This window comes from Malaclemys terrapin, chromosome 1 (genome assembly GCF_027887155.1).
Source record: "Malaclemys terrapin pileata isolate rMalTer1 chromosome 1, rMalTer1.hap1, whole genome shotgun sequence".
In the NCBI taxonomy this organism is placed as follows: domain Eukaryota; kingdom Metazoa; phylum Chordata; order Testudines; family Emydidae; genus Malaclemys; species Malaclemys terrapin.
The window spans coordinates 222,106,811-222,131,145 of NC_071505.1; the positions used below are offsets into that span (position 1 = coordinate 222,106,811).

The 24,335-nt window shown below is 40.1% G+C and overlaps 1 protein-coding gene across 8 annotated transcripts in view; it reads right to left on the reverse strand.

The window, feature by feature from the left end:
• The window catches only part of TBL1X (transducin beta like 1 X-linked), a 257,104-nt gene that overhangs the window by 12,193 nt on the left and 220,576 nt on the right, over positions 1-24,335 (reverse strand). For all 8 annotated transcript variants that reach the window (XM_054008060.1, XM_054008051.1, XM_054008085.1 and 5 more), the window contains 7 exons: positions 20,282-20,546; positions 16,875-17,007; positions 8,979-9,120; positions 7,244-7,307; positions 7,037-7,134; positions 5,619-5,679; positions 1,139-1,260 (listed from right to left, as the gene is read on the reverse strand). In XM_054008060.1, coding sequence (XP_053864035.1) covers positions 1,139-1,260; positions 5,619-5,679; positions 7,037-7,134; positions 7,244-7,307; positions 8,979-9,120; positions 16,875-17,007; positions 20,282-20,546 — 885 coding nt within the window. The remainder of the gene's footprint in view (positions 1-1,138; positions 1,261-5,618; positions 5,680-7,036; positions 7,135-7,243; positions 7,308-8,978; positions 9,121-16,874; positions 17,008-20,281; positions 20,547-24,335) is intronic.

Here is a 24,335-nt window from a genome sequence, read left to right on the forward strand (position 1 = left end):
TATCTGAAAACTTTGTTATCCACTATTTGTACAAATAACACCTGCAGCGACGATAACTATAGGAAATTAGAGGACATTTTTTTTCTTTTTCTCCAGCTTATTTTGTGTATTTGACAACACTGTGTGTAGTCAGACCCACTGTTTCCCCTATCTAGTCAGTCAGTTCCCCTATTTCCTATGGGCCTTTCACATGGTAACGGGGGAAAAAAGCATTTTTTTTTTTTAAATGTGTTGTAAGAACAGTAATTGGGTGGAGTCCTCGGTGGCAGGGATAGTACCTGAAACTATTTTTAACTCATTTCCCCCTCAGATACAGACACACAATTTCAGCTGTAGTTAACAGGAGTTGCACACACATATTTGAGGCAGGATTTGGCCCATGTGCACAATGGAGCGGTCAGTCCACTCAATAGAAAACATCAGCCTATGGATGAAGGCCTATTGTGGAGGCAGCAGCACCTTTTGAGAAAACACCAGCTTAATTGAGAATTGTAGCCAACAAGTCTTCATATGGACCAATTCTCCCTCAGGGGGAGGTGGCCAGTTGAGGAGAGTTACTAAAAGTGATTTTATACGGTAGAGTAGCTCAGCAGTGTTCTTGTGAAAGAAAGTCTGCAACATTAGCCTGTGGCTACCATTAAATAGTCACAAAGAGAGATAGTCAAGAAGAGAAAAAAAATGAGGAGTATATTTCAGTACATAGACAGGTGGGGAATGGGGTGAAGGATAAGGGAAGTATCTCTTAACGGATCTGATCCTACTCGACCCAATTAATTATTATTAATTCTACAATTGAACGATGGTTAAAAGTAAATTGTTCCCTTCGTCCTTGTAATTCACATCACGTTGTTAAAGAGATTACAAAAGTGGAAGATGAAATTTTACTGATGTATCTCTGAGTCTTTAGAGTCAGTTACATGTAAATGCCTTCACTGTGTGAGCTGAGGGTTTTGCCTGCATGTTGTGATTTAGAACAGTGAATCTCTTTTCAAAGACAGAGAGTCATTTTTACAGAGTACGTCTTTGGGGAAGGAAAGGGATATAAACACCGTTGGTCCTAGAACACGGAAGCTGTTTAACATCACCAGCTACCACATGCTAGTAATGACTCCTAAAATTTCAAACTCTTTAAACTTACTGTGTGTCCTTGAAAGGTTTTGACTGGGCGATCACAGCCAAGTCTGCATACGTGAATGCACATGTCAGTACTGCAGGAGGCAAAAGTAGTGTTGTTCTGCCAGTCTACATCCAGAGCAGGGGCTGTGAAGCACAAACAAAAGAGTGAATGTTAGAGAATATGGCAAAGAAACAGCTACCCAAGTCATTCTCCCATGCCACCAACCTGACCAAGGGCACCAATTAGTGATTGGCCTCTGATAGACCTGGAATAGTTCATTGCTATGTGGATGTCCGATATGAAAAAAATATACAGTAGTTCAGTAGTTGTTCTAGGGACTCTGTTTATTGGCTACCTAGCAATGGATACCATGGATGCTTCATATGTTACCTTTCTGTGAGACTCCTTAGGTGATGACCAGATTTAAACCTATAGTTGTGTGCACTTTTGTTAATCTGGTTTTAACTTGTTTTATATATAGATGTAGTTTAATTTGGTAAGGAACCAACTTAAGATAAATCGATTAAGTTAAATTAAAAATGTCCACAAAGGTTTTTGCAGTGCTTTAATTAAATTGTTTTTTAAACCAATTTAAAGCTAAACCAGTACAACTTTGACTATATAGACAAGGCCTACCACAGTTGCTTTCTTTTGTTGCCAAAGACAGAATTTAGCTGCCCTCTAAAGGATGGAATGAGATCTGTTAACAGAGGTATTAGTTTTCATTTTCAGGACACTTATGTATGTGTCAGTAATAATGACAATCTAACAGGATTTAGAAAGGGGTTAAAGTTGAATTTATTTGGGGTGAGGATATAATGTAGGTTTATTGTTAAAATGGTGGTGAGACCTTTGAAATTTTTTTAGCCAAAGTTGTTCTGAGCAATGTTTTTTAAGTATAAAGATGGAAGTATGTCTCCTTTGGAAACCAAAAAAATTTATTACATTTAATGTATTTTGTTTTGACTTTATTTTCATGAAACTAAGCACCTTAGAGTAAATGTGTGTAATATCTAAAACTGACAGGAGAGAACATGCCTCGTGAACCATCATGGGGCTTTCTTTAACCCTCTCAATTAAAAGAAATACTGCTACATTGGCAAGGCAAAAATGCTTCACAGAAAAACATCATGTATAGAATTAATGATGAAACTGAAGAATTCTGTGAGAGAGGGGAGGAATGCTGTCTGACAGAAAGGTGAGGAAAGCATGCATGTTTAAGAGAGATCACTGTAGAGATGTGGGCTCAGTATGGTTAGAGGGGATCATGAAGCAGCCCAGGATTCTGTTTTCACAGTGTTTCTCTGCTATTATTTTTCTGCTGCACAGTTTTGCTTCATTGTTTTAAAGTCAATAAAGATGTATCCTAATCAACATCAGTACCCTTTTTCTGGGGCTAATAGAAAGAATGAGAAATTGCGGTCCAAAAGTAATTTTCAGAAAGCTGCGTGCACCTAAAATTATGGAATTACAAAGGAAGTGTCATTTGAATCATAACGGGTTGCTGGGGTGACACGATAATATTGGTAGAATTTCATAGTCACTGGTGTGGTTTATTTTATTGAATCATATGTTTACTCAGAAAATAAGTAAATAAAATGTATTGGAAATAATAACCAAGTATCCAGTATGAAAATGAGTAACTTGACTAAAAAAAAAAAAGGTTACAACAACATTTAATAAAAGCAACAACTACACATTTCAAGAACTGCAGTTAGAAAGCAACAACTTCCTCATAGTTCAAGGCATTTGGCTTCTGCCCTCATGCCTCATTGCACATTTAAGGGTATTCAGAATAATCACACACCTAGCTATGCATTACTATTTAGACAATGCTATCAAGGCATTTGGGGATTTTTGCATGACACTGAAAATGACAAGACCAAAGCTTTTCCTTGTACTCCTAGCTACATGTTTAATACTGTGATTTATATGTTGTGTTAAGAATGATCTTTCTTAAATACGGCGCAGGCATTCACTGAAAATTTTCCACAAATGAGCACCCAAAATAAAAGTATATTTGCTATTATAAGGCTACCAGTGATATACTGTAAAAATCAATTAGCTAAACTCCAGTACCAATTTACGCTTGGGTTGTGCTTTGTATGTGCGTCCAAACATCGATCCATCTGAAAACAGGATTCTCTCACTGAATTTTAATGAAAACATTGGGAATGTGTTCTAGTTGAAGTCTGCTCTGGTGGCTGGGAAGAATAGTAGTAAATCTTTATAAAAGGGCTAATCAAATCCTGGATGCATGCAAGATACCTATGAGCCCATTGTGAAAGTTATGGGAGTTTTAGGTTTGGACCTACAACACTTCACCAATCTGTCAGGGAACTTCAGGGGCATGGAGGCCTCCAGGCCCAGGTAGAATAGGACTCTAACTCATCTAGATTAGGATAAAAAAGTTGTTAGGATGTGTTGGCTAACATGCTCACTCACATGTTCTAAAAGTCTAGTGTAGACAAGGCAGTACAGATTTTAACACATGCTAAGCAGGTCAAGTTAAAGTCTCGGCTCCCCGCCCAAGGTTTTAAATGGCCCTGATTAGCATATGTAAAAGCCAGTGTGCCTTGTCTACATTAGACTCCTGAGGTGATATCTGACCTTCCCTAGACAGAGCACAAGTTCCTGCCACAGAACAGTTTGCTCTGGGGAAGGCTGGCTGCAAGGCCAAACCTAGGCCTCTCACAAGGATCTGAGCCAAAGCCCACTGATATCAATGGAAATACTCCCAGTGACTAAAATGGGCCTTGGATTAGACCTATAGGTTATTGGCCAGGCAATAGTGGAGATCCCAGGGACATCCAGTATTCATAATTGTTCTATTCCATTTTGAAAATTAACATAATCAATCTGAAATGAACAATAATATTAGCACCAACACAACCGTCATTCATTCACACCTCCTGAGCCCAGTGAAAAACATAGCACAGATGGTGGAAGATATGTCCTGAACTCTTTGAAATGCAGATAGAGATTATTACATTACGTTGGAAGACCTAATCAAGTTACCAATTAATATAAAAGGAAACCATGAGGTGCGTGTATGATGCACATCATTCCTGAAGGATGACTTTGTTTCATATGTACTCCTTTCCAGTAGGAACACTATCCTAGGGAGCTAAGAGGGTGTAGGTTTTTCATCAGTACATCACTTTACAGTGCAGAGGGTGATTCTACAGAATACTACTAACAAAAAATAAAATTCCACAATGAATAACATGAGTACATTTGCAAACAGAGACTGCTCTCTCCATGCAGGCAGCTTAGTGCACGGTTTTATAAGATAAGTGGCAAAAAGGAGTGAAAATCTGATAGGAACATGGACTATCAGAATACTTTGTGTTTTCTGAGGAATAATAATTTCTACCTGCATCGGAGGCCAGTAATGGTTATAGGTTGTTCAAAATGGGAAAATGAGTGATGTTTTAAATATGTTAGCTGACTAAATGTTAGCTATTTAGCAAACTAAACATGCTAAATAACAGGTGTTTAAACATAAACTTAGCACCTAGTTTAGATGAAGACAGTGATGTTTAAAAATGCATTAGCTAGTTGTGGTTAAACCCAAGGGGAACTATAATACTTCTAGAGCCAGAATTTGGATTTTGTTACTAATTATAACGCCAGCTTGATAACAAGATATATCACTATATGACTATGCCTAATAAAATATTTAATTTTAAACATTTTTCCAATGTTAGGTTTTGAATTCAACTATATCACCCTGTAGAACCGGTCACGTGGGGATCCAAGATTAGGTCATAGCTTGTTTGTTGCCCAAGACGCTTGGTAGCATGCTCAATTGCTGTGGAAGAGGGAGCATCTCTTGCCACTGTCTAGTAGAGACAGGGCCAAAACCCCAGACCTGAACACCATCACATTTTTTGGGATGGCAGATTTCAGAATCTCAACCCAGACCTGGCTTTAGCAACTGACCTCTAAAAATGGGCCAAACCAAAATCCCAGATCAGACTTCAGAGTGATCAAATTCCTCCCCTGGATCTCAGTTTTGTAATTTGAGAATCCCCTTTGGCCAGTGCTTGGAAACTCTGGAGAGATCTATATCTAGCGCTTCGCAGCATGGGACTTTAGAAGCAGGTGGAGAAGAAATGCTGGAGGTCCCCACAAAAACAAAAAAATGAACAAATGACAATTCCTAAAAGGCAGGGTCCCCATGTTAACCCTAATCCAGCTCAAGCATGTAGAAGCTAGATGAATAATTCCTATTAGGTAGTTATGGCTGGGAAATAATCCTCTACTAGAATTTCAGTAAAGCAAATTCACTCTAGCCTATAGGATTGGTTCTCACAGAACCCCTTCTTCTCCTGATCAGAGGACAAGATCAGGGCATTGAAATTCATGAAAAGTAAGGCACAAAGTGTGGGTTAGAATTTGTTAGACTTTCATGCATATCTTGTTGCATTGGGGATATTTTCAGACTGCCAAAATTAAGGAAAAAAATATTTTGAAACAAAATATAAATGGTAATTACCTGAGTGGAAAGGAAACTGCTGCTTAGCTTCCCCTGTGTGAGCATCCCAAATTATTGTTGTCTGTGTTCAGAGGAAGAAATAAAGATTAATTACCATTCCTCTTGGAAAGTAATAGGACAAAAAGAAAGCTCACTGCAGAGCAATTCTAGAAGACACCCCGATAACATTATTGACTGCTGAGAGCCTTAGCTATTGCAAAGCTGTATACATATATATCTGTTCCAATTCACCTGTTATGAGAAAATAATACAACTGTAGATATTGAACTGTCACTACTACAGAGGCAGCAATGAACCCAATGAGTGTGGGTTCCCTCTGAAATGTATTAGCCAGAAGATAGCTCTGAGCAACTTTATGAGGCTGATCTTTCTGAGTGTTTTGCTACAGTTATTTCAATTAGCATCTCTTTTAGATGAGACTTCCCCCCTTTTGCATGATGCAATCTGAGTTGTATTATGAAAACCCAACAGATACTGTAAATATCATTACTAAGTCACCATGTGATAAATTCATCTAACAGAAAAATATAAATGGTGTACCATCATCATGGTGGGCCAGATGAATGTAGAATTTGCTTCCTATGGATCTATTGCATAGCAAATTTAAGCAAAATCCCTACAGAACTAAGCACTATTTTTTGAGTGAATTGTAAATGTATTAGAAAAATATACTTCCAGAACATAAACATGGGATGCCACATTTCACTGATAATGTAACCATCTAAAGAACTATTGCTGTTACAGAGAAAGTATGTCCACTGCAATAATAGTACTGCTGTTGGGAGATAAAAGTTACTATAGCACTAGAAGGAGTAAAACTCTAAGTTTCCAGTTACAGGGATTTGTGGGAGGTTAATTTCCAGTTACAGTTCAAATGGGTTTGTGCTCCCCCCTCAGTAGTAATTTGAGTTTTCAATCTCTAACTCAAACAGGACACTCAGCTGAAGCTGTCACATTGTGCCTGATTTTGAGATGAAATCACCAGATTTTGCTTGATTTGCAAACAAAAGCATAAATTCTTTACTCAGCTTTCTTTGTCTGATTGTTGAAATGAACTAGAGGGCACAAGAGAACTTAAAACAGATTCTCTCTCCTGAGGTATTTATAAGTGCTAGATAAATGTATATACATAAATTGGGGGATGAGATTTTCACTTCCTTTGTCTGAGCAATGCTTGGGATTCAATGCGAGAGACAGCAAAGTGAGGATTTGTTAAAACCGTATGTCACGTGGTACAAATTTATCCAGCCACAGGAGAGTAGTTAGTCACTTACTCTGACGAAATCAAGGCCCACAAAAAACAAATTAGGCAAGCTTTGCTGAATTCCCAAAGCAGAAGGAGATGTTGAAATTCAAACAATATAAGCTCAGAGCATCTGCACGTTCACACATCAAAGTTACATATTTTTAATACTAACTTTATCAACACCAGCACTTAAAATGTAATTCCCCTTTTTGTTCCATTTCAGAGCAAATATGGGACCTTTATGTTGACCTAAGGTGCTTGCAAGGTTACCTGAAATGTAAAAACAAAAAATGTTAATGTTATGATTTGTCTGGGAGATGGAATACAGTACTGTTAATCATTTGTAATCACTGAAAACAATAATTGCTGAATGGCTCACCATCTTCTGTCCATATTCTTGCAAAACCATCATATGATCCTGTAGCCAATAGTGTTCCATCACTCTGTTGGATGTGGAAAAGCCAATATAAATGAAAGGTTATTAGAGATTATACTAAATCAGCCCTGATTCACTCATCTATTCCTTAAGTCAGTGTTTTCTGAAGTAAGGGAAATTTGACAACCCACAAAGAGAGAAAGCAAGTATCACTACGCAGTTACATCCTAAATTAGAGGTTAGTACTGCTGGCAACAATGAGAGAATAAAAACCGCAAATGAACCATTAAATTGAGTTGCTCCATCAAATAGAATAACTTAGCCAAAAGGATTGAGACAAAACTGAGATATAATGATTTTTATGGAAATCTTTTAGTTGAGAAACAGGGATTTTAGAGCATTTAGCAAATAAATTCTAATTTGCATGTTTCTTTATAATGTTTCTAACCCAATCTATATGAAAACAGAATGCAATAACTACTGGCTTTTAGACATTAACCAGTGTGAAACTTTCACACTGGACAATGATGAATATTGTGGATTTAATTAAATAATGATGGCAGATGGCTTTATTAGCATCCAGAATAAAAAGTTGCTAAGAAAAGCATAAAATACTCATCAACAGATGTGTCCATTCCTATCCTCCAAAAAGAGTGAGACAGAATAGCTGTGCACTTAACTCAAATATAGAAAGATGTAGAAAAGAAATCAAAATCTAGGTTAGGTTTATTGGGACATACATTCAAGTTACACGCTAGCTAATGCATAAGTGACAATTACATAAGAGAACATGAGTGAGGGGAAAGAAAGGTCAGGTGGAAGATGCACAAATACTGTCCAAATTTGCATCTTATAAGTTACCAGTTTCCTTTGCTTGTACTTGCCTTGGAAAACTCAGTAACAATCTGGGATCACATTGAGTGTTTCATTAGAAAGGCTTGCTTACATAAATACTAGAATAAACTTCAGGATAAATATTGGTATCACAATAGGTCCGGAAATTAAATAAGGTGATCGCCCATTGAAGGATGCCCCTTCCTATCTATTTCTCCTACTTCTCTCATAATTGTCTCTGTGCCTGTTTTCATGCTTCCCCCATGCATTGAATTCTCTATTTCCTTATGCTGGTCTATCAAGTCACTAGCATCTCCCTATTTAAATCCTTCCTGAAAATTCCCCTTCACCACAGAGCCCATAGCAAATGAATCAAGAACTCTCGCTATCTTTCATCTTTGTCTTCTTTCTTAACCCTGACCTTCCTCTACTCTGCATCACCTTCATTCATTATGTCAAGTCTCCAATTTAGATGGCAAGCTGTTTGGGGAAGGGCCTTACCCTTCTCTTCTGCGGAGCGCCTAGCTCACACTGGGGCACTGTAATAATAGTCATGATTAGCCAATGGATCCAGCTGGGATCTTGTGTTGATACGGAGTCCCACTGACATTTCCTTTTTTATTCCCTCATCCTTAAAAACAGTTGAGCCATTTTTACTCACAATCCCCAAAATAAATATATAAACATACTAATTATTAAGCCTAAGGAAAATCAACAACCTTAGAAAATTTCAGCCCGACCGATGAAAGTTTAGTCTATTATGAGTTTCTGAAAACAAGAAGGAAGTTAGTAGGATAGAGAAGACGTTCTGACCACCATAACTATAAAGGCATAGTAACTATGATTGCATCAGAATTAAGTTCATTCAGTTAAAAACTGTGAATGGCCCCAGAAGTTAACTCACATTCCAGTCCAATGAAGTCACATCCTTATTGCTGGGGACATCATGTCCTCCTTCTCTTATACAGTGCCTCAAAACTAGCTGAGTGGAACCACCGTTGCTATTTTCATTGAGATTCCATATTCTGGCAGTTGAGTCTCCAGATCTACAAAAACAAATACACTGAGATGAACACTTCGTAATGAGATGATCTTACATAGCAGGTGGAAATCTCTGGTTACACTGAGAGAACATCGTAGGCTTAAAAAAAAGAGCAACAAATGGTGAGTTCCTCTGCTCTTCAACTCCCCCACCCTGCACCCCGATTCACATATTGGTGATCTTTTATGTTTTTAATGAGAATAATCCTATTTAAGTTCTTAAACTAAAAGTAAAGAAAACTTTTTTTGAATCAGCTTCTTATTTCACCAATATTTTTTCCAAAGCTTTTTGCAATCAAAACGCTCTCTCGCCCTCAATATTTTGCAGCCCATGCGCTGCTCACCTTTGTATCACCTTACATGTCACACAATCTTGCAAAAGTTATAAACAAATAAGTAATAATTTGTGAAAACCTGACTAAAAAGCCAATACATACAGGGGGTCAGCTCCTTAGCTCCCTTTATGGGCCACTTCAGTGGCAGAAAGGGGATTTAAAACTTAAAGTAGCATCTGGAAATTCCCTTGTCATACAGGGGAAATTTGGTGATATTAGAACCAACACAGCTGACTCTATGTCATTCATTCCTCTCCACTCTATAAGGGCATTCCAAGGTGAAAAATGGGGCAGGAGCAGGTTGTGTTCCAGTAATGCCTGGCTGGCAGAATGGTCCACTTCCTCTAAATTAAGCCATGGACCAAGCAAGCCCAAAATCAGTCCCAGATTTAGGGGAGCAAAAAAGTGGTTTAGCTCCACTTTTCCCTCTCCACTGCCTGCAAGGTGCTGCGCTGAGTGCAACCTGGACAGACCTGGTGATCTGTTCCATAAATTGCAGTAGTAAAATAGCTATTGACACTATAATGTATTGTTCCTTGGTGAGGGATGGACAGCAAGCTAGGGACACTCATATTAGTATTTGCTAGAGACCAAAGTAAGGTGTAAAAGATCCATTGGATGTATTGAGTCTTATCTAATTTGGTCATTTTCCTCAAGTCTGAAGTCTTGACCCTCTATCTTGAGAAAAGCATGGATAGGAAGTCAGACTCTATCCTAATCCTCATATTTGCATTGGATTTACATGAGACTATCTTCCAGTGGGAGAAAGTCTATGAGGTTGGAAATCAATTTACAACAATATGATAGAGATTCCTCTTTCCAGTTTATTGGGACTTGTCCTTTTTGCAATCAGTTTACACAAAGAATTGTTCGTATTTATTCACTGGGTTACTTTCATTTATATGCAGAAAGTTGAATTTGATAGAGAATTAGAATATTTCTTATACTTTCAGGAATTCAGACATGTAAAATGTTTTTATTGCATATAACTCCAGTCTGTACCTCATTTTTTGGGGCATCTTTTTAATAATGAAGTTTAGGAGATATATTGCTACAGGGAAAGAAAAGTGCGTCTCTTTCATGACCGAATTCTTGAGATAAAATTCTTCTCTCTAAAACCCAGACTTTTAAGTACATTGAAAGGAAAATCCCACCCAACTGAACTGAATGCTTTCTTGGAGTTGATAACTAAAATGTTTTCAACATTTTTTTTAAAAAGGATAAAGTACCAAATTAAGTTCAAACGATGTCTCAAGTGACCAATGTTGATCCAGCTAGTTTGAAATCTGAATGAAGGTCAATTGCTATATTAATCATCATTTCTTTTCATTATTCTTTGTCCCTGATTTCTAGATCAGAGTTTACAAATGCAATTACTCTATAGATTCACATTTTGTTTAATATTTGATTTACATAGAAGGGCTATCTGTGTTTCACGCCGTCTAATTCATCACATGGCCATGTTAGGGCCAGTTTGGGGACAGCTACCATCGGGCCCTATAAGACTGGAGCGCTGACAGACAGAACAGAACATTTCCAGTTGTCATTCCTGCATTTTTTGTTTCTATTAATGACTAGTAAAATTTTTGGGTCAGGAGTTTTGCCCTCAGGAAGAACTGAGATTGCTGTGGCAAGAACTTTTAATGTAACTTCTCAAGTCTGAGACACTGAAAATAGAGAATCAAGTTTAGGAAGATTGGCTAGATTACTTAATGAAGTTTAAAAGCTAAGAATCATTTTTAGCTCTGGTGCTTTATAATTGTTTATAGGACATGAATCTTTTATTAATAAGAGTGGGATAATGGCTTAACATGCAAACTAATTGGGAAATTGCCTCAATGCTCCAGTTGGCTTCTCCATTATGTAAGATTCGGAGCTAATATTGTCCTAATTTTAATAACCCAGTTTGCACCAATGTTTGAAATCAATTTTTTAGCAATGTTCCTGTCAAACTCAGTTTCCTATTTGCTAATTATAGAAGAGCTTATTTTTACTTTCAGTGTTTTTATTTATTCAGTATTCAGGCTCAGCTTGGGCAATTATATTTTCCAGTATTTTAATTTTGTTTTTCTATTCTGTTCCCCTACTATATAAGCTATTATGTGTCCCTGCAGAGTAGCTCAATAGGCCTATCAGTGTGTGGCAAGGGTATTTGTGTGTCTTCCCTTTGTTGTTGGGAAAAGTATTCTCTGCTCAGGAAAAGTATCCTCATTTCTGCTGAATGATTCAGTGAACCCTGCATTATTAGAGGACCATGGTTCAAGCACGATTTGGGAAGATATTTAATCTCCTTACCCCTCTGAAGCAATCTATCTGCATGATAAAGAAGTTGATTCCAGCATGCAAGTCCTGAACACTTGAGTAATAGGAGTACTGTACTGTTTTTCTCTTGGGTGGAGTATTGCCAGACTTTAGGGAAGCTTAGTTCTGAAAGACTGTCTTTTCTTATTCTTTTTTTTTTTTAATTGCATGTTCTCCAGCCCCCATTATAAATCAAGGAAGAGGATCTTTCCAGAATTGTACTTATAGGACAAATAAAATCCCCATTCCATGGCTGTCAGTACTGTATTATAATAGCCCTACATATATGAAGAAATTGGCTGGTTAATGGTCTTGCCCAACCCCTTCAGATTTTGTTATTGCTAATCTTCAGATACAGTTTTGGGATAATTTTTGTTATATTGTAGCTGAGTTATCTGATTTAATTTCACTTGTGGTAATTGACCGGTTAGATTCCGTCTTAGTTTATTTTTACGATATTATCCAGGGTCCCCCGATCATTGGATGGATGCTCTTTTACTGCTGTTCGGTAAAAATGTGAATAAATAAAGACAGAAAAAATAAATAAATAACCAAATACAACTTTTTGTAAAAGTGAAAATCAAGTGTCAAAATAAATTGGTAACTCCCAATCAATGAGAAAATGTACTGAATCAGACCTAGGAATAACTAAATCATACTTACATTGTCTGATAGCTTGTATATAACCACATGCTCCTCTCGCTATTTTCCTTGATCCCACTCTCATTTCCTCTCCAGTTGCCTGTTTGTTGTAGTTGGTCCTAATGCCCTGATCATGCAATTATCTGTCCTTGGGCAGACTCCTGCATCCACATGACTACAACATTAGGGCTTGGCCCTTTGACTGTAATTAGTATTAGGGCTGTCAAGCGATTAAAAAAATTAATCATGATTAATCATGCGATTATGATAATGCTGCCTGCTTCTTGTTTACAATGTCACCTGAAAGTGAGAACAGGCGATCTCATGGCACTGTTGTGGCTGGCGTCCCAAGATATTTAAGTTTCAGATGCGCTAAAAATTCATATGTTCCTTCATGCTTTAACCACTCCAACGGACATGTGTCCATGCTGATGACAGGTTCTGCTCGAGAACAATCCAAAGCAGTGAGGACCGACGCAGGTTCATTTTCATTATCTGAGTCAGATGCCACCAGCATAAGGTTGGTTTTCTTTTTTGGTGGTTCGGGTTCTGTAGTTTCCGCATCAGAGTGTTGCTCTTTTAAGACTTCTGAAAGCATAATCCACACCTCGTCCCTCTCAGATTTTGGACAGCCCTTCAGATTCTTAAACCTTGGGTCGAGTGCTGTAGCTATCCTTAGAAATCTCACATTGCCTCTTTGTGTATTGTAAAATCTGCTGTGAAAGTGTTCTTAAAATGAACAACATGTGCTGGGTCTAGGGTGACCAGCTAGCAAGTGTAAAAAATCAGGATGGGAGTGGGGGGGTAATAGGAGCCTATATAAGAAAAAGTACCCAAAATCGGGACTGTCCCTATAAAATCGGGACATCTGGTCACCGTAGCTGGGTCATCATCTGAGACTGCTATGATATGAAATACTTGGCAGAATGTGGGTAAAACAGAGAAGGAGACATACTATTCTCCCCCAAGGAGTTCAGTCAATATTTAATTAACGTATTTTTTTTAAACGAGTGTCAGCAGCATGGAAGCAGGTTCTCTGGAATGGTGGCGGAAGCATGAAGGGGCATACGAATGTTTAGCATATCAGGCACATAAATACTTTGCAACGCCGGGTACAAAAGTGCCACGAGAACGCCTGTTCTCACTTTCAGGTGACAGTAACAAGAAGCAGGCAGCATTTATTTCCTGCAAATGTAAATAAATGAGTTTGTCTGAGCGATTGGCTGAACAAGAAGTAGGACTGAGTGGATTTGCAGGCTCTAAAATTGTACACTGTTTTACTGTTGAATGCAGGATTTCTTTGTACACGATTCTACATTTGTAAGTTCAACTTTCATGATAAAGAGATTGCACTACAGTACTTGTATTAGGTGAATTGAAAAATATTATTTCTTTAGTTTTTTTACAGTGCAAATACTTGTAATAAAAAATTAATATATAGTGAGCAGCGTACACTTTGTATTCTGTGTTGTAATTGAAATCAATATATTTGAAAATGTAGAAAACATCCACAAATATTTTTAAAAATGGTATTCTATTATTAACAGTGTGATTAATCACGATTTTTTTAATCACTTGACAGCCCTATTTTTTGTTTTAATACTGTCTTCTGCAAAATGCCCCCACCTTCTGTAAAAAGTTTAGTAGTAGTAGTAGTATTGCTATAGTGTTTAGGAGCCCCAGTCACGGTCCAGGAGAGGTGCTGTACAACACAGAACAAGAGACGGTCCCTGTCCCAAATCTAAAGATGGCCAAGTTTACCTTAGGAGTGCTTTCCTAGTATAGGACTACTTGTATACTATGCTGGCAAAGCACTCCTAGTGTGGAAGCAGCTATGCTGGCAAATTTCTGCTACGTAAAATGGTAAAATTACCCCTCATGAACAAAACAAGCTATACCAGAAAAAATGGGTTATTTTAGACCCCAACAGTTCAATATTGGCACATTGAATTACCTGAATGATCTTCTTTCGAAAGATGAACTTGTGAAAGCGAAAGTGCACTACCATTATACAGTAGTCTGGGGAAATGTCTTGCCTCATATTTAGTAGTACCCTATAGCATAGCTCTTACCCATTCATGACAAACTGCATCATTGTGCTGAGGACAGTGTATCCTATTGCTGATCCATACTTTTTGTGCATTGGCACATTGTCAGACTCAAACCATTGGGCTACATAGTTTTACAGCCTGGTATTATAATTTCCATATGTTATATACCAGTTATCTCATCTAGATTTTTAATACTGCACTCATTGCTATAGTACCTGAATGCTGGCTGAACAGAGATGTACTATTTCTTGTGTCTAGGCTAAAATTGTATTTTTAAATTATGAATCTAAATTACTTATATGCCCTTTATTATTGCTATTAGTAAGCATGTCTCAGTATTATTTGATCGCATTTGCAAGTTATGTATGTATATGATTATGTGCTTCAAAAATCAGTGACAAAATTTATTAAAAAAAAGGAATTGGTTTTACTAGTCTGAGGGGCACCCATTGAGTAAAACACTATTTTTTCATTTCATCCCAATTGTATTACTAGCATGTATCTTCTAACTGAATTCCTTGTGATTTCAAATGGATGAAATGGGAATCTTTTATTTAAAAGGATGTCAGCGTCTTCTGAGTTTAAGCCTCAAACAACTGTCCATCCACATTTTCCTTAATTTGCAAGTCCTGGAACTCAAGAGATGCTTTTCCTGTAGTATGCAACATTCTATAGTATTTCAAAACTAAAAGTTTAGATCTTTGTATTGGGTGTCTAAGATCCTGACTATACCAAGTTATATATTTAAAGCAGCCAGCCCTAGTTTTGTATGAAGAATTTTAACTTTGATATCTTTAGCCCAGGAAACTATTCTCATTTGTTTCCCCATTTGAAGATACTTAATACCAACTGCTTACAATTGTAAGTTTCTATGTTACAACTGTACTTAGCACATGATATAGAACATCTATACTTGGAATTAATCCATACTATCCTTACCCTGGACTGATTTCCTAAATGAATCAGAACAACTCTATTAACATCCAAAGATTGCCACAGAAAGCAAATATATGACACTCTGGATAAATTTACCAGTAAATAGAAAAGAGCATTTCTTATGTTTGATAGATAGCCATTTACCAAAAATAATAATTTACTAAGGTTAATTTAAATTCTAATTGTTGCACCTTAATCCTTGGTGTTTCCTCTTTTCAAACATGCACTGTTAGATCATGGTTTAACTTAATGTTAGTCATGGTTACTCACAGCATTTAGGCAAGTATTGTGGTACTATCGCAATATTTCTGAAGAATTTTAGTTCAGGTTCATTTAACGTTGTGAGGTTGATAGCTTTAGGTAAGTAACATTCTATGTACTTCACTGCTTCATTGGCCTTAGTAAAACCAAACCAAACCAAATCAAATAAAAAAAGAAACTCGTTTCTTGAAAATATCCATTCCGCTTTGTCAGGGAATACTGTGGTTCCTTAATACTAATCAAATATTTTTGACATTGAGTAAGTCTCCTTTTCTGCATCTCTAAACTATATGCTGGGGGGTGTACTGAATGGAGTAATAACATGTTTTTCTACCTGTATCTAGTCTACCGTTCACCTGACTTTTCACAAACTTTTTTTTTTTTTTTTTTTTTACACACTCAGTTTGCTGTTGGCAACTTCTTATGGCTGGTTTCTATCTACACAGCCATGTATATTTTGTTCAGTTTCTCCCAGCCTCATATTTAGTTTTCTGAAATCAAGTTAATGCAGGTATTTATTTTTTCCCTTCTAGTTCCTTGTTCTCATGTTTTATGATTGCAAGGACTCAAAAGGGGAAAGCTCTGATCCTCCTGAAATTCTGCTTTCTGCACATTACAGATTTCCTCTATCTTTGAGTGGAGAGGGGAAGAAGGCATCAACTCTGTTTTCTAGTATTCTGGGATAGGAACCTTTCATGAGGATTTGCCTCCAACATCTTCTCTATGCCAATTTTCCAAAAATGCGCAGGTTTTTTCAGTTTGGCATACATTATTGAGTACTGAGTGCGGATAAATAAGGATTTTGGCAACAGCTGCTAGGGTCTTATCAGCATATGGGTCTTACACAGAGTCTTACTTCAGCGTGTCTTGGATGAACAAAGAGATTTTCTGAGTAGTGAGAGTGCTCATGCTTGTGTAATAAAAGTGAACATGAGCCCAGTGAGAATCTTCCAAAGACATCTTTAAAATGTCCTACTATAAAGCAAGCCACATGGTATGCACGAATGTAGAGTGGCCTCAAACCCAGCACATACTAACTCTGCAAGTGTTTGAAGTGCTGGATCACCTCACAACTCTTTCAAACAACGTATTGATACTGTTCTAGTGTGAGAAACTGTAGAAGTGGTCCATCAAACTCTAGTGGTCTCTCGTGTTTTTGCATCTCTAAATAAATCCTAATTGTAACAGATGGTATTTTATACATCTGGAAAGTGGTTTCGGTCATTGTCTTACCCAGACGCTAGCAGGTCACTGACAGGGTTCCAGGCACAGATGAACACCTCTGATTCATGGCCCCGAAGGACTGTTGCTTTGTTAGGAGGTATTTCAACATCCCCGTCAATTTCCATTGGCTTTGAATGATTATCTGTAGAAAAAAAAATCAGAACATCAGTGCTCTGTGAGTTTTTGTTACAGACACATAAAATATGGCTTGATAATGTAGGCTTGAAGCTCTCAACATTTTACAAATCAAACATTCTATTGTGTGTCATTGACCACACTGTTCTGTCTTTTTATTTGTGATTGAAACTTATATAGCTTTTCCTCCATAGATAACATTGCCATGCTTAATAAAATCCTGATGCTTTTCATCAAATATATTGATATTTTATTCAATCTGTTGTTTAACGTTGGCGTTATAAAAATAATTTTTCTGATTTATTAAAAACAGTATATTTCCACATTTATATTAAAAAGTTTTATGTTGTTCCCTTAAGAGTAATATGTTGCACACTCCTTCTCTGGGATGGCGTACAATATATAAGGCCTGAGGCCACACACTGAAAAATGAGAATACAAAGAAATATTGACTAGCTGCCTCATTCTCTGAGCACTGTCCATGCTGTACACTGAGGCAGGGGTCCAGTGGACAAAACAGTTTCAGATCATATAATTGAAGGGTGTATCATAATGCACATGGGGGCTGAATTAAGGTTGGATGGGTGATGTTAAATCTGGCTTTCTAACTTTTGAGTGCTTGGCTTTGCAACTGAAAGAGCTTTCTTTTGTTTTTGTTTTTGAAAAACAAGCCGCCCCCCAAAACCCAAATTATATTGTGTGTAACTGTAACAGCCATCATGTGTCATCAGCAGGAGTTTAACCCCAAATTTTCAGCATTGCAGCACAACCTTCTACCACTTGAGCTAATGGACTAACTACTTTAGCTGGTAACAGGAGAAGCTGTTACCCCCTGTGCACCAGCCACTAACACTGAAATAATAGGTTAAAGATGTTACATATGGAGGAGTAGCCCCTGTTTATAGAAAACAGAGCCAAGAGCAAATATTTGTCAGACTCTCTCTGAGAGACAGCATGTTTAAGTGGCTGAGAACTGGTCTGTCACATTAGAGCTCTGGATTCTCTACGCTGTGTGTGGAACCCGTAAGGTTCTAACTACTAAGGTCTGTGAAAGGCAAAGCACTACTAAAATCAATTAGTAGAAGAAATTAGCCTAGAACCCATTTTCTCCTGGTTGCCAATACAGCACATATTCATCTAGGCCAAAGGGTATTTTGCTGGTGGAAAGCAGCAGCGGTATGATGATGGTTCATTTTGTCGGTGTCCTATTCAGGGTTCAAACTGGGGTAAAAATAAGCAAAAAGCAGTGCTATTTTCCCGAACTCCGCCCACTTGGAAGGATAAAATAGGATGCCATTCTTAGGAAACTGTGCAGCTGTTCAAAGTATGAACGTATTCCACCCTGCTGGGCTCCTCAGGCTTGCCTGCTTTTCCGTGTCATGACATTCAGGCATAGACACAATAAGTATGTGCTTAGGGGCCCAAGTTTGAGAGTCATATGCTGACATCAGAATCCCAGCTTTCATTTAAAAATATGATGTTTCTAATGCTCATGATTGTGCAGAAAATCTTGAAAAAATGATTTAAGTATTATTAGTGAAGCAGTGTCTGCCTCAGTCTAAACACAGACGGCAGCAGAGTTAGGAGCAGCAACCGCTGGGGAGGAAGGCAAGTGGCTTCACATTCACTGCCAAAGCAGAACATAGTCCTCCACCTGCCTTATATCCTGAGTGTCCAAATGGGATGAGGGGCCTGGCCATACTGAGGGCAAGGACCCTGGCTGGGTATACAGCTCGGCCTACCTAAGCAACAAAGATTGCGACCCTCTCATTATTTCACTTACAGAATTTGTTTTTTTGGTTACCATTATCGCTACAGAGACAAATACAGTGGTAGGAGCACTATTTAGCCTCTAATACAAAATTGCCAGCTAGAATCTCATTATAAAATCTTTATTTCTAGTGGTGGCCCATAATTACAGTAACTTGGACACAGGAGTCCTGAGTTTTCTCTCTCAGTTTTTGTTGTTTGAACAGGTCATGGATGACTGAAAGGGCCAGTTCAACTAAACGGGGATCCTAAAGTTTTGTGTGCCTCTCCCCCATGTATTCTTACACCTTCAGATCTGAAGATGGCATATTGTGAATGGCTTGGAGAGAGCAAGTTTGCAGCATCCCAAAGTGGTGCAAGCACTTGTTTCACAGAGCCAGCTGTCCCCAGGTTGCTCTGCAGGGTCTCCCCATAGCCTACGTCTTCTTAACTTTCAGGCCTCAGCTCTTCTCCCAGAATGAGCAGCTGGCACAGCAGCAGTTGCTAAACACATGCCATCTGGCTAGCTGCTCCTCAGGGACCTTCTCCCCTCCTAAATCCCAAACTGCTGCTGTTCGTTTTACTGTCTGCCTAGCCAACTGCTTATCCCAAACTAAGCCCCCAAATTTACTGCATGCTAACCCATGCCTTGTTGATTGATACAGCCCTAACTTGGCCTCCTCACTCCCTCTGTGAAATTTTATTGGAGAGCACAGTACCAGGTATTACCACTCCCCAAAATAGAGAAAGCCAAAACAGCCATGTGACCTACTGTATGAATGCTTCCTGGGTGCCCCAAGAAAAGGCTAGAAATGTTAATGTTAATGATTAATCAGTTTAAAATTACTGCAATGGTTATACTGGGAATGGACAAACTGTGGCTCAAGAGACCAAACGCAGACTGCAGAGAAATATGATGTGACTTTTGTGGCTTGCCTCATTTCTAATACAATAATGTGCTCTCTTCTCAGGCCAAGAGGGAGGTGGCACGAGAGGATCTGTAGTCTCTTCAGGACACACCTCCATACTAAAGTTGGGGCTTGAGAGACTTACACCCGACTAAGGGATTTAGCCACACAATTTCAATGGAAGCAGCTAAATCCCCTATATAGCTTTGGAAATCTAAACCAGGGAAGCCACACTGTTTTATTGATCTTAACTGGGTGCAGCCTCAAGGCACCTGGCTAGCTGGTAATGTGGGCAAAGCTTTGGCACCCTGCTCAAAGCAGAAGGCGCACACCGCTTCATTTTATGATGCCTTGCTGAGTCTGCAGTTCGGTAAAGCTTGTTTAGTCTTGTACAGGGAGACAACAAAACACTGATTATGCCAGCACTGTAGCACGTACCTCCGATATGTAAGGTTTACATAATAACCGTTCTGACTATGCCCATGCTTTAATAGTTTTCTGGAATGATGCCGTCACAGTTCTGTCCTATTACAACTGTTGGGTGAACATCATGCTGCTGCAAGAGCATTATTCTAACCAAAGTCTACCTGAACACCGGCCAACGGGCGCCGTGCTTTTGCTTACTTATTGCATGTGCCCCATTCTCCTCTCCATTCACAGTGGCTTCTCCATTCTTTGGTGTGTTGTGCTGGGAAACAACTGTTGTGGTTGCTGCCGTCGTCGCTGTCGCAGCTGCTGCTGCTGCCGCCGTTGCTGCCGCTGCCGCACTGGCTTGTTGCTGAGCTAGTTTCTCTCTGAATGCCTGTTGCCTGGTCTGTACCACGTCAGGCATCACAGCGTCGATCAGAGACAGTGACTCTATGGGCCTGCCATCAAATACTGTACCATCCTGAGGAACAAAATAAACAGGGGGGAAATTTCAGGCTTAGTATCTCCCCAGTGGGGAAAGGTCTGTAGAGAGGGGAACATCAAAGAGAAACCAGACATATGAGTAGTGTGAGGTTACAGGACTTGGATATGACCAAAAAGTCAGAACACTGGAGCTTATGTAGAAATACCGAATGTGGCTGGATAATCGGTTGAGAGGGTATGTAAATTCAGGCACATAAGCATTTGAATTTTAAAAGAAAACAGAGTTATGCAAAGCTTAATTATCTAAATCTTGCTAGAAATTTTTCCCTTGATTTTATATTCCAAAATAAAAGGGTCAAGGACTATGTAGAGACACAGACAGGGGTCAAATTGAGAGGGTGTGTAAATTCTCTGTGCATTTTGATAAATAGTGAAATAGTAAATGTTGGCAATTATATTTTCATAATTAGAGAGACTGGGTTGGGAGGTGGTAAAATTAAGTAGCTGGGAAACAATTCTCACTTTATAATACCCCTCCCCCCCACTCCCATAACAAATTAAAAATTGAAATCTAAAGATAACCATTTGGCTGGCTAGTATGGACTTGCTGGAACTATCATTTTCAGCCTTTGTCATCCCCCCCCCTCCCTGCAAGCTATGCATAGTAGTTCAAACCAGATTTTCCAGAGACCAACAGACAAAGAAGAGACTTTTGGATAAATAACCTGAGTTTAAATTGACTCGGGGCCTTTTTCCTGATCCAGCAAAAGAACAAGATTTCTGGTCCACTAAAGGCCCCAATCCTTAGGGAAGGTAGGAAGAACTTGGCGTACTGAGGGCTAATATGACAGGGTGCTTTTTCTGAGCTGAAGCTGTTATGACTTTGTAATCCCAAGGTAATGCTTAGGGTGGGAGGATTGAAGGATTGATCCTGCCAGAATCCATATTAAGGCGTAGGTTCCTGATAAGCTCATTAGCACGCATGCACGTTCTTTTACTGTTTTTAATATGTTTTCTCTGAAGTGCTTTTTACCTTAAGAATAAAATAGGCTTGCTTAGCTATATCTTTGTAGTACTTATATCTGCTCACAATCACTATCAGACTCTGAAGAGAAAAAAGTGCGTGTCCTTGGGCAATCTGTCCATGCTGGGACAGTGAAGGCAGGGAACTGTGCAGCCTGGAAATTCCTCAGTCAGAGGGAATGAGAATTGGGTCTCCAGCCAAGAGAGGCAATAGCTGGGGAGCTGGATGCCTGAGAATGGGTGCCCTTCCTGGACCACTGAGGGGAAATACAGGTGCAGCTTCCTTGAATTGTGACATGTGGCATATGAAACTTTAGACTGAAGGCACCAAGGGTTTGATTCTATATTTATTGAAGGCAATGGCAAAGCTCCCATTGACGTTCATTGTGGAGGATCTGTGCTAAGTAGGGTTGCCAATTTTGTAGTTGCACAAAAGCCAAATACACTAGCCCCACCCTTTCCCTGAGGCCCTGCCCCCCGCTCACTACATTCCTCCTCCCTCAGTGGCTCGCTCCCCCCCACCCTCACTCACTTTCACTGGGCTGGGACAGAGGGTTGGGGTGTGGGAGTGGGTGAGGGCTCTAACTGGGTGTGGGGGCTCTGGGCTGGGAGCAGGGGTGCAGGAGAGGGTGAGGGCTCCAGGGTAGGGCTGGGGATGAGAGATGGGGGTGTAGGAGGGAGCTTCAGGCTGGGGCTGAGGGATTTGGAGTGTGGGAGGGGGCTATGGGTTGAGGCGGGGGTTGGGGTGCAGGAGGGGGTGAGGGCTCTGGGGGTGGGCCCGGGAATGAGGGGTTCAAGGTGTGGGAGGGGGCTCTGAGGTGGGGCCGGAGATGAGGGGTTTGCGGTGCAGGAGGGTGCTCTGGGTTTGGGAGCGGGCTCAGGCAGGGGCATGGGCTTACCTTGGGCAGCTCCTGGTCAGTGGTGCAGCGGGGGGCTAAGGCAGGCTACCTTCCTGTCCTGGCACCGTGCTGCACGTGCCCTGGAAACAGCCAGCAGGTCTGGGTCCTAGGCGAGGGGGGCCAGGAGGCTCCACACACCGCTCTCGTCCGCAAGCGCGCACACACACGCACACACACACACACACACACACCACTCCCATTGGCCAGGACCCCTGGTCACCTTAGTGCTAAGAGCACCACAGTCTTAACAAGGCCTCTGTTTCTGCACGCAGAATATTGTGAGCACAATAATGGTCATTACTGTAGATGTCTAAGAACTTACTAACTACTTGCTGATGTAGTTGGATACTTAGAAATATATGTCTAGCATAATTGCAGGCATAAAAAATGAAGTTGGAATATAAAACTGGGGCCCGTTACTGTACACAGAATTTTAGAATCAGACCTGTGTCCCTAATTTTGTTCCAGAATGGAGACAAGGGATTTAAAAGCTGTAACAGGCAAGGAGCGGAGGATTCCCCATAGTGCAGGTGTCTCCTTGGCAAGAACAAGACAGTAGAGGAGGCATGCTGGCTTGGGAAGGAGACATTTCTTCCAACCACACAGTAGAGAAGGGGCATATTGGTTGCTTTCTTATCAGGGCGGGTGCAAGGATGTTTCGCGCCCTAGGCAAAACTTCCACCTTGCGCCCCCCCTCCACCCTAAGGCGCCCCCCCCCCCCCCATGGCAGCTCCCTACCTTCCCTCCGCCCTGAGTCGCCCTCCCCTGCAGCAGCTCCCCCTCTCCACCCTGAGGCGCCCCCTCCCGCGGCAGCTCCCCCTGGCCCAGGGAGCCATGCGGCAGCTCCCCGCCCCAGCTCAACTCTGCTCCGCCACCTCCCCGAGCATGCCATTGCTGCTCCACTTCTCCCGCCTCCCAGGCTTGCGGTGCCAATCAGCTGTTTGGTGCCGCAAGCCTGGGAGGGAGAAGCAGAGCGGGGTGGCATGCTCGGGGAGGAGGCGGAGCAGAGGTGAGCATGGGCGGGGAGTTCCCCTGCGTGCCGTCCCCCCCGCTTACTTGCTGCAGGTAGCCCTCCCCGCGTCCCCGTGCCCCAGTTCCCTCCTCCTAAATGCCGATGATGACCAAGGCGGCCGAAGATCCGGCCATTGCGGTCACCGCCGAAGGACCTGAAATGCTGCCCCCCAAATGCTAGCGCCCTAGGCGACCACCTAGGTTGCCTAATGGGTTGCACCGGCACTGTTTCTTACTACTTTTTGCTTGTAAGCTCCCTCTCTTTAAAACAACCACCAGCAAAAATAGATGATCATTGCTGGCATGAAAGTAAATGCTGAGGCCTTTTAGGTCTAGCTCTAACCTTCTTTGAATGGCATAATTGGCAAGGAAATGCTTCCAATTCCCTCTAAGTTTTGTCTGCTATTGATCATTTCAGAACTTGGTGTCTTTGTGTGAGCATTTAAGTATGAAGTGCAAGAACAATTCATTAAAATAAAGGTGGAAAAATTATACTTGCAATTATAAAACTCAATTATATGAAGGGACATGAAATTGGAGATAAACTTATTAAATAAATTAAATAGCACAATTGGACAAGTGAATTCATAATTAGTGTTTTCAGTTTGAATAAGTTAAAAACACAGTGAAGCATACAAAAGTGTGATTATCGGTGTTTTAAAAAAAGTATAAAAGCGCCATAAATCTTGCGACAGTGTACATATTTTTAGAGCATTTTCCCTATTTGTGCTGTGATCCGGAATAAGATCCACTTGGAATGACTCTTGCATTAGCACAGAGGCCAAACTGTCAATAGTGATGTCCATAGACGCCAGGGTCCATCCACCTTGATCCAATTGCAACATGTTTTGCAGCATCCAATTGCAAAATGTTAAGTGGCAGAAAACCAAAAC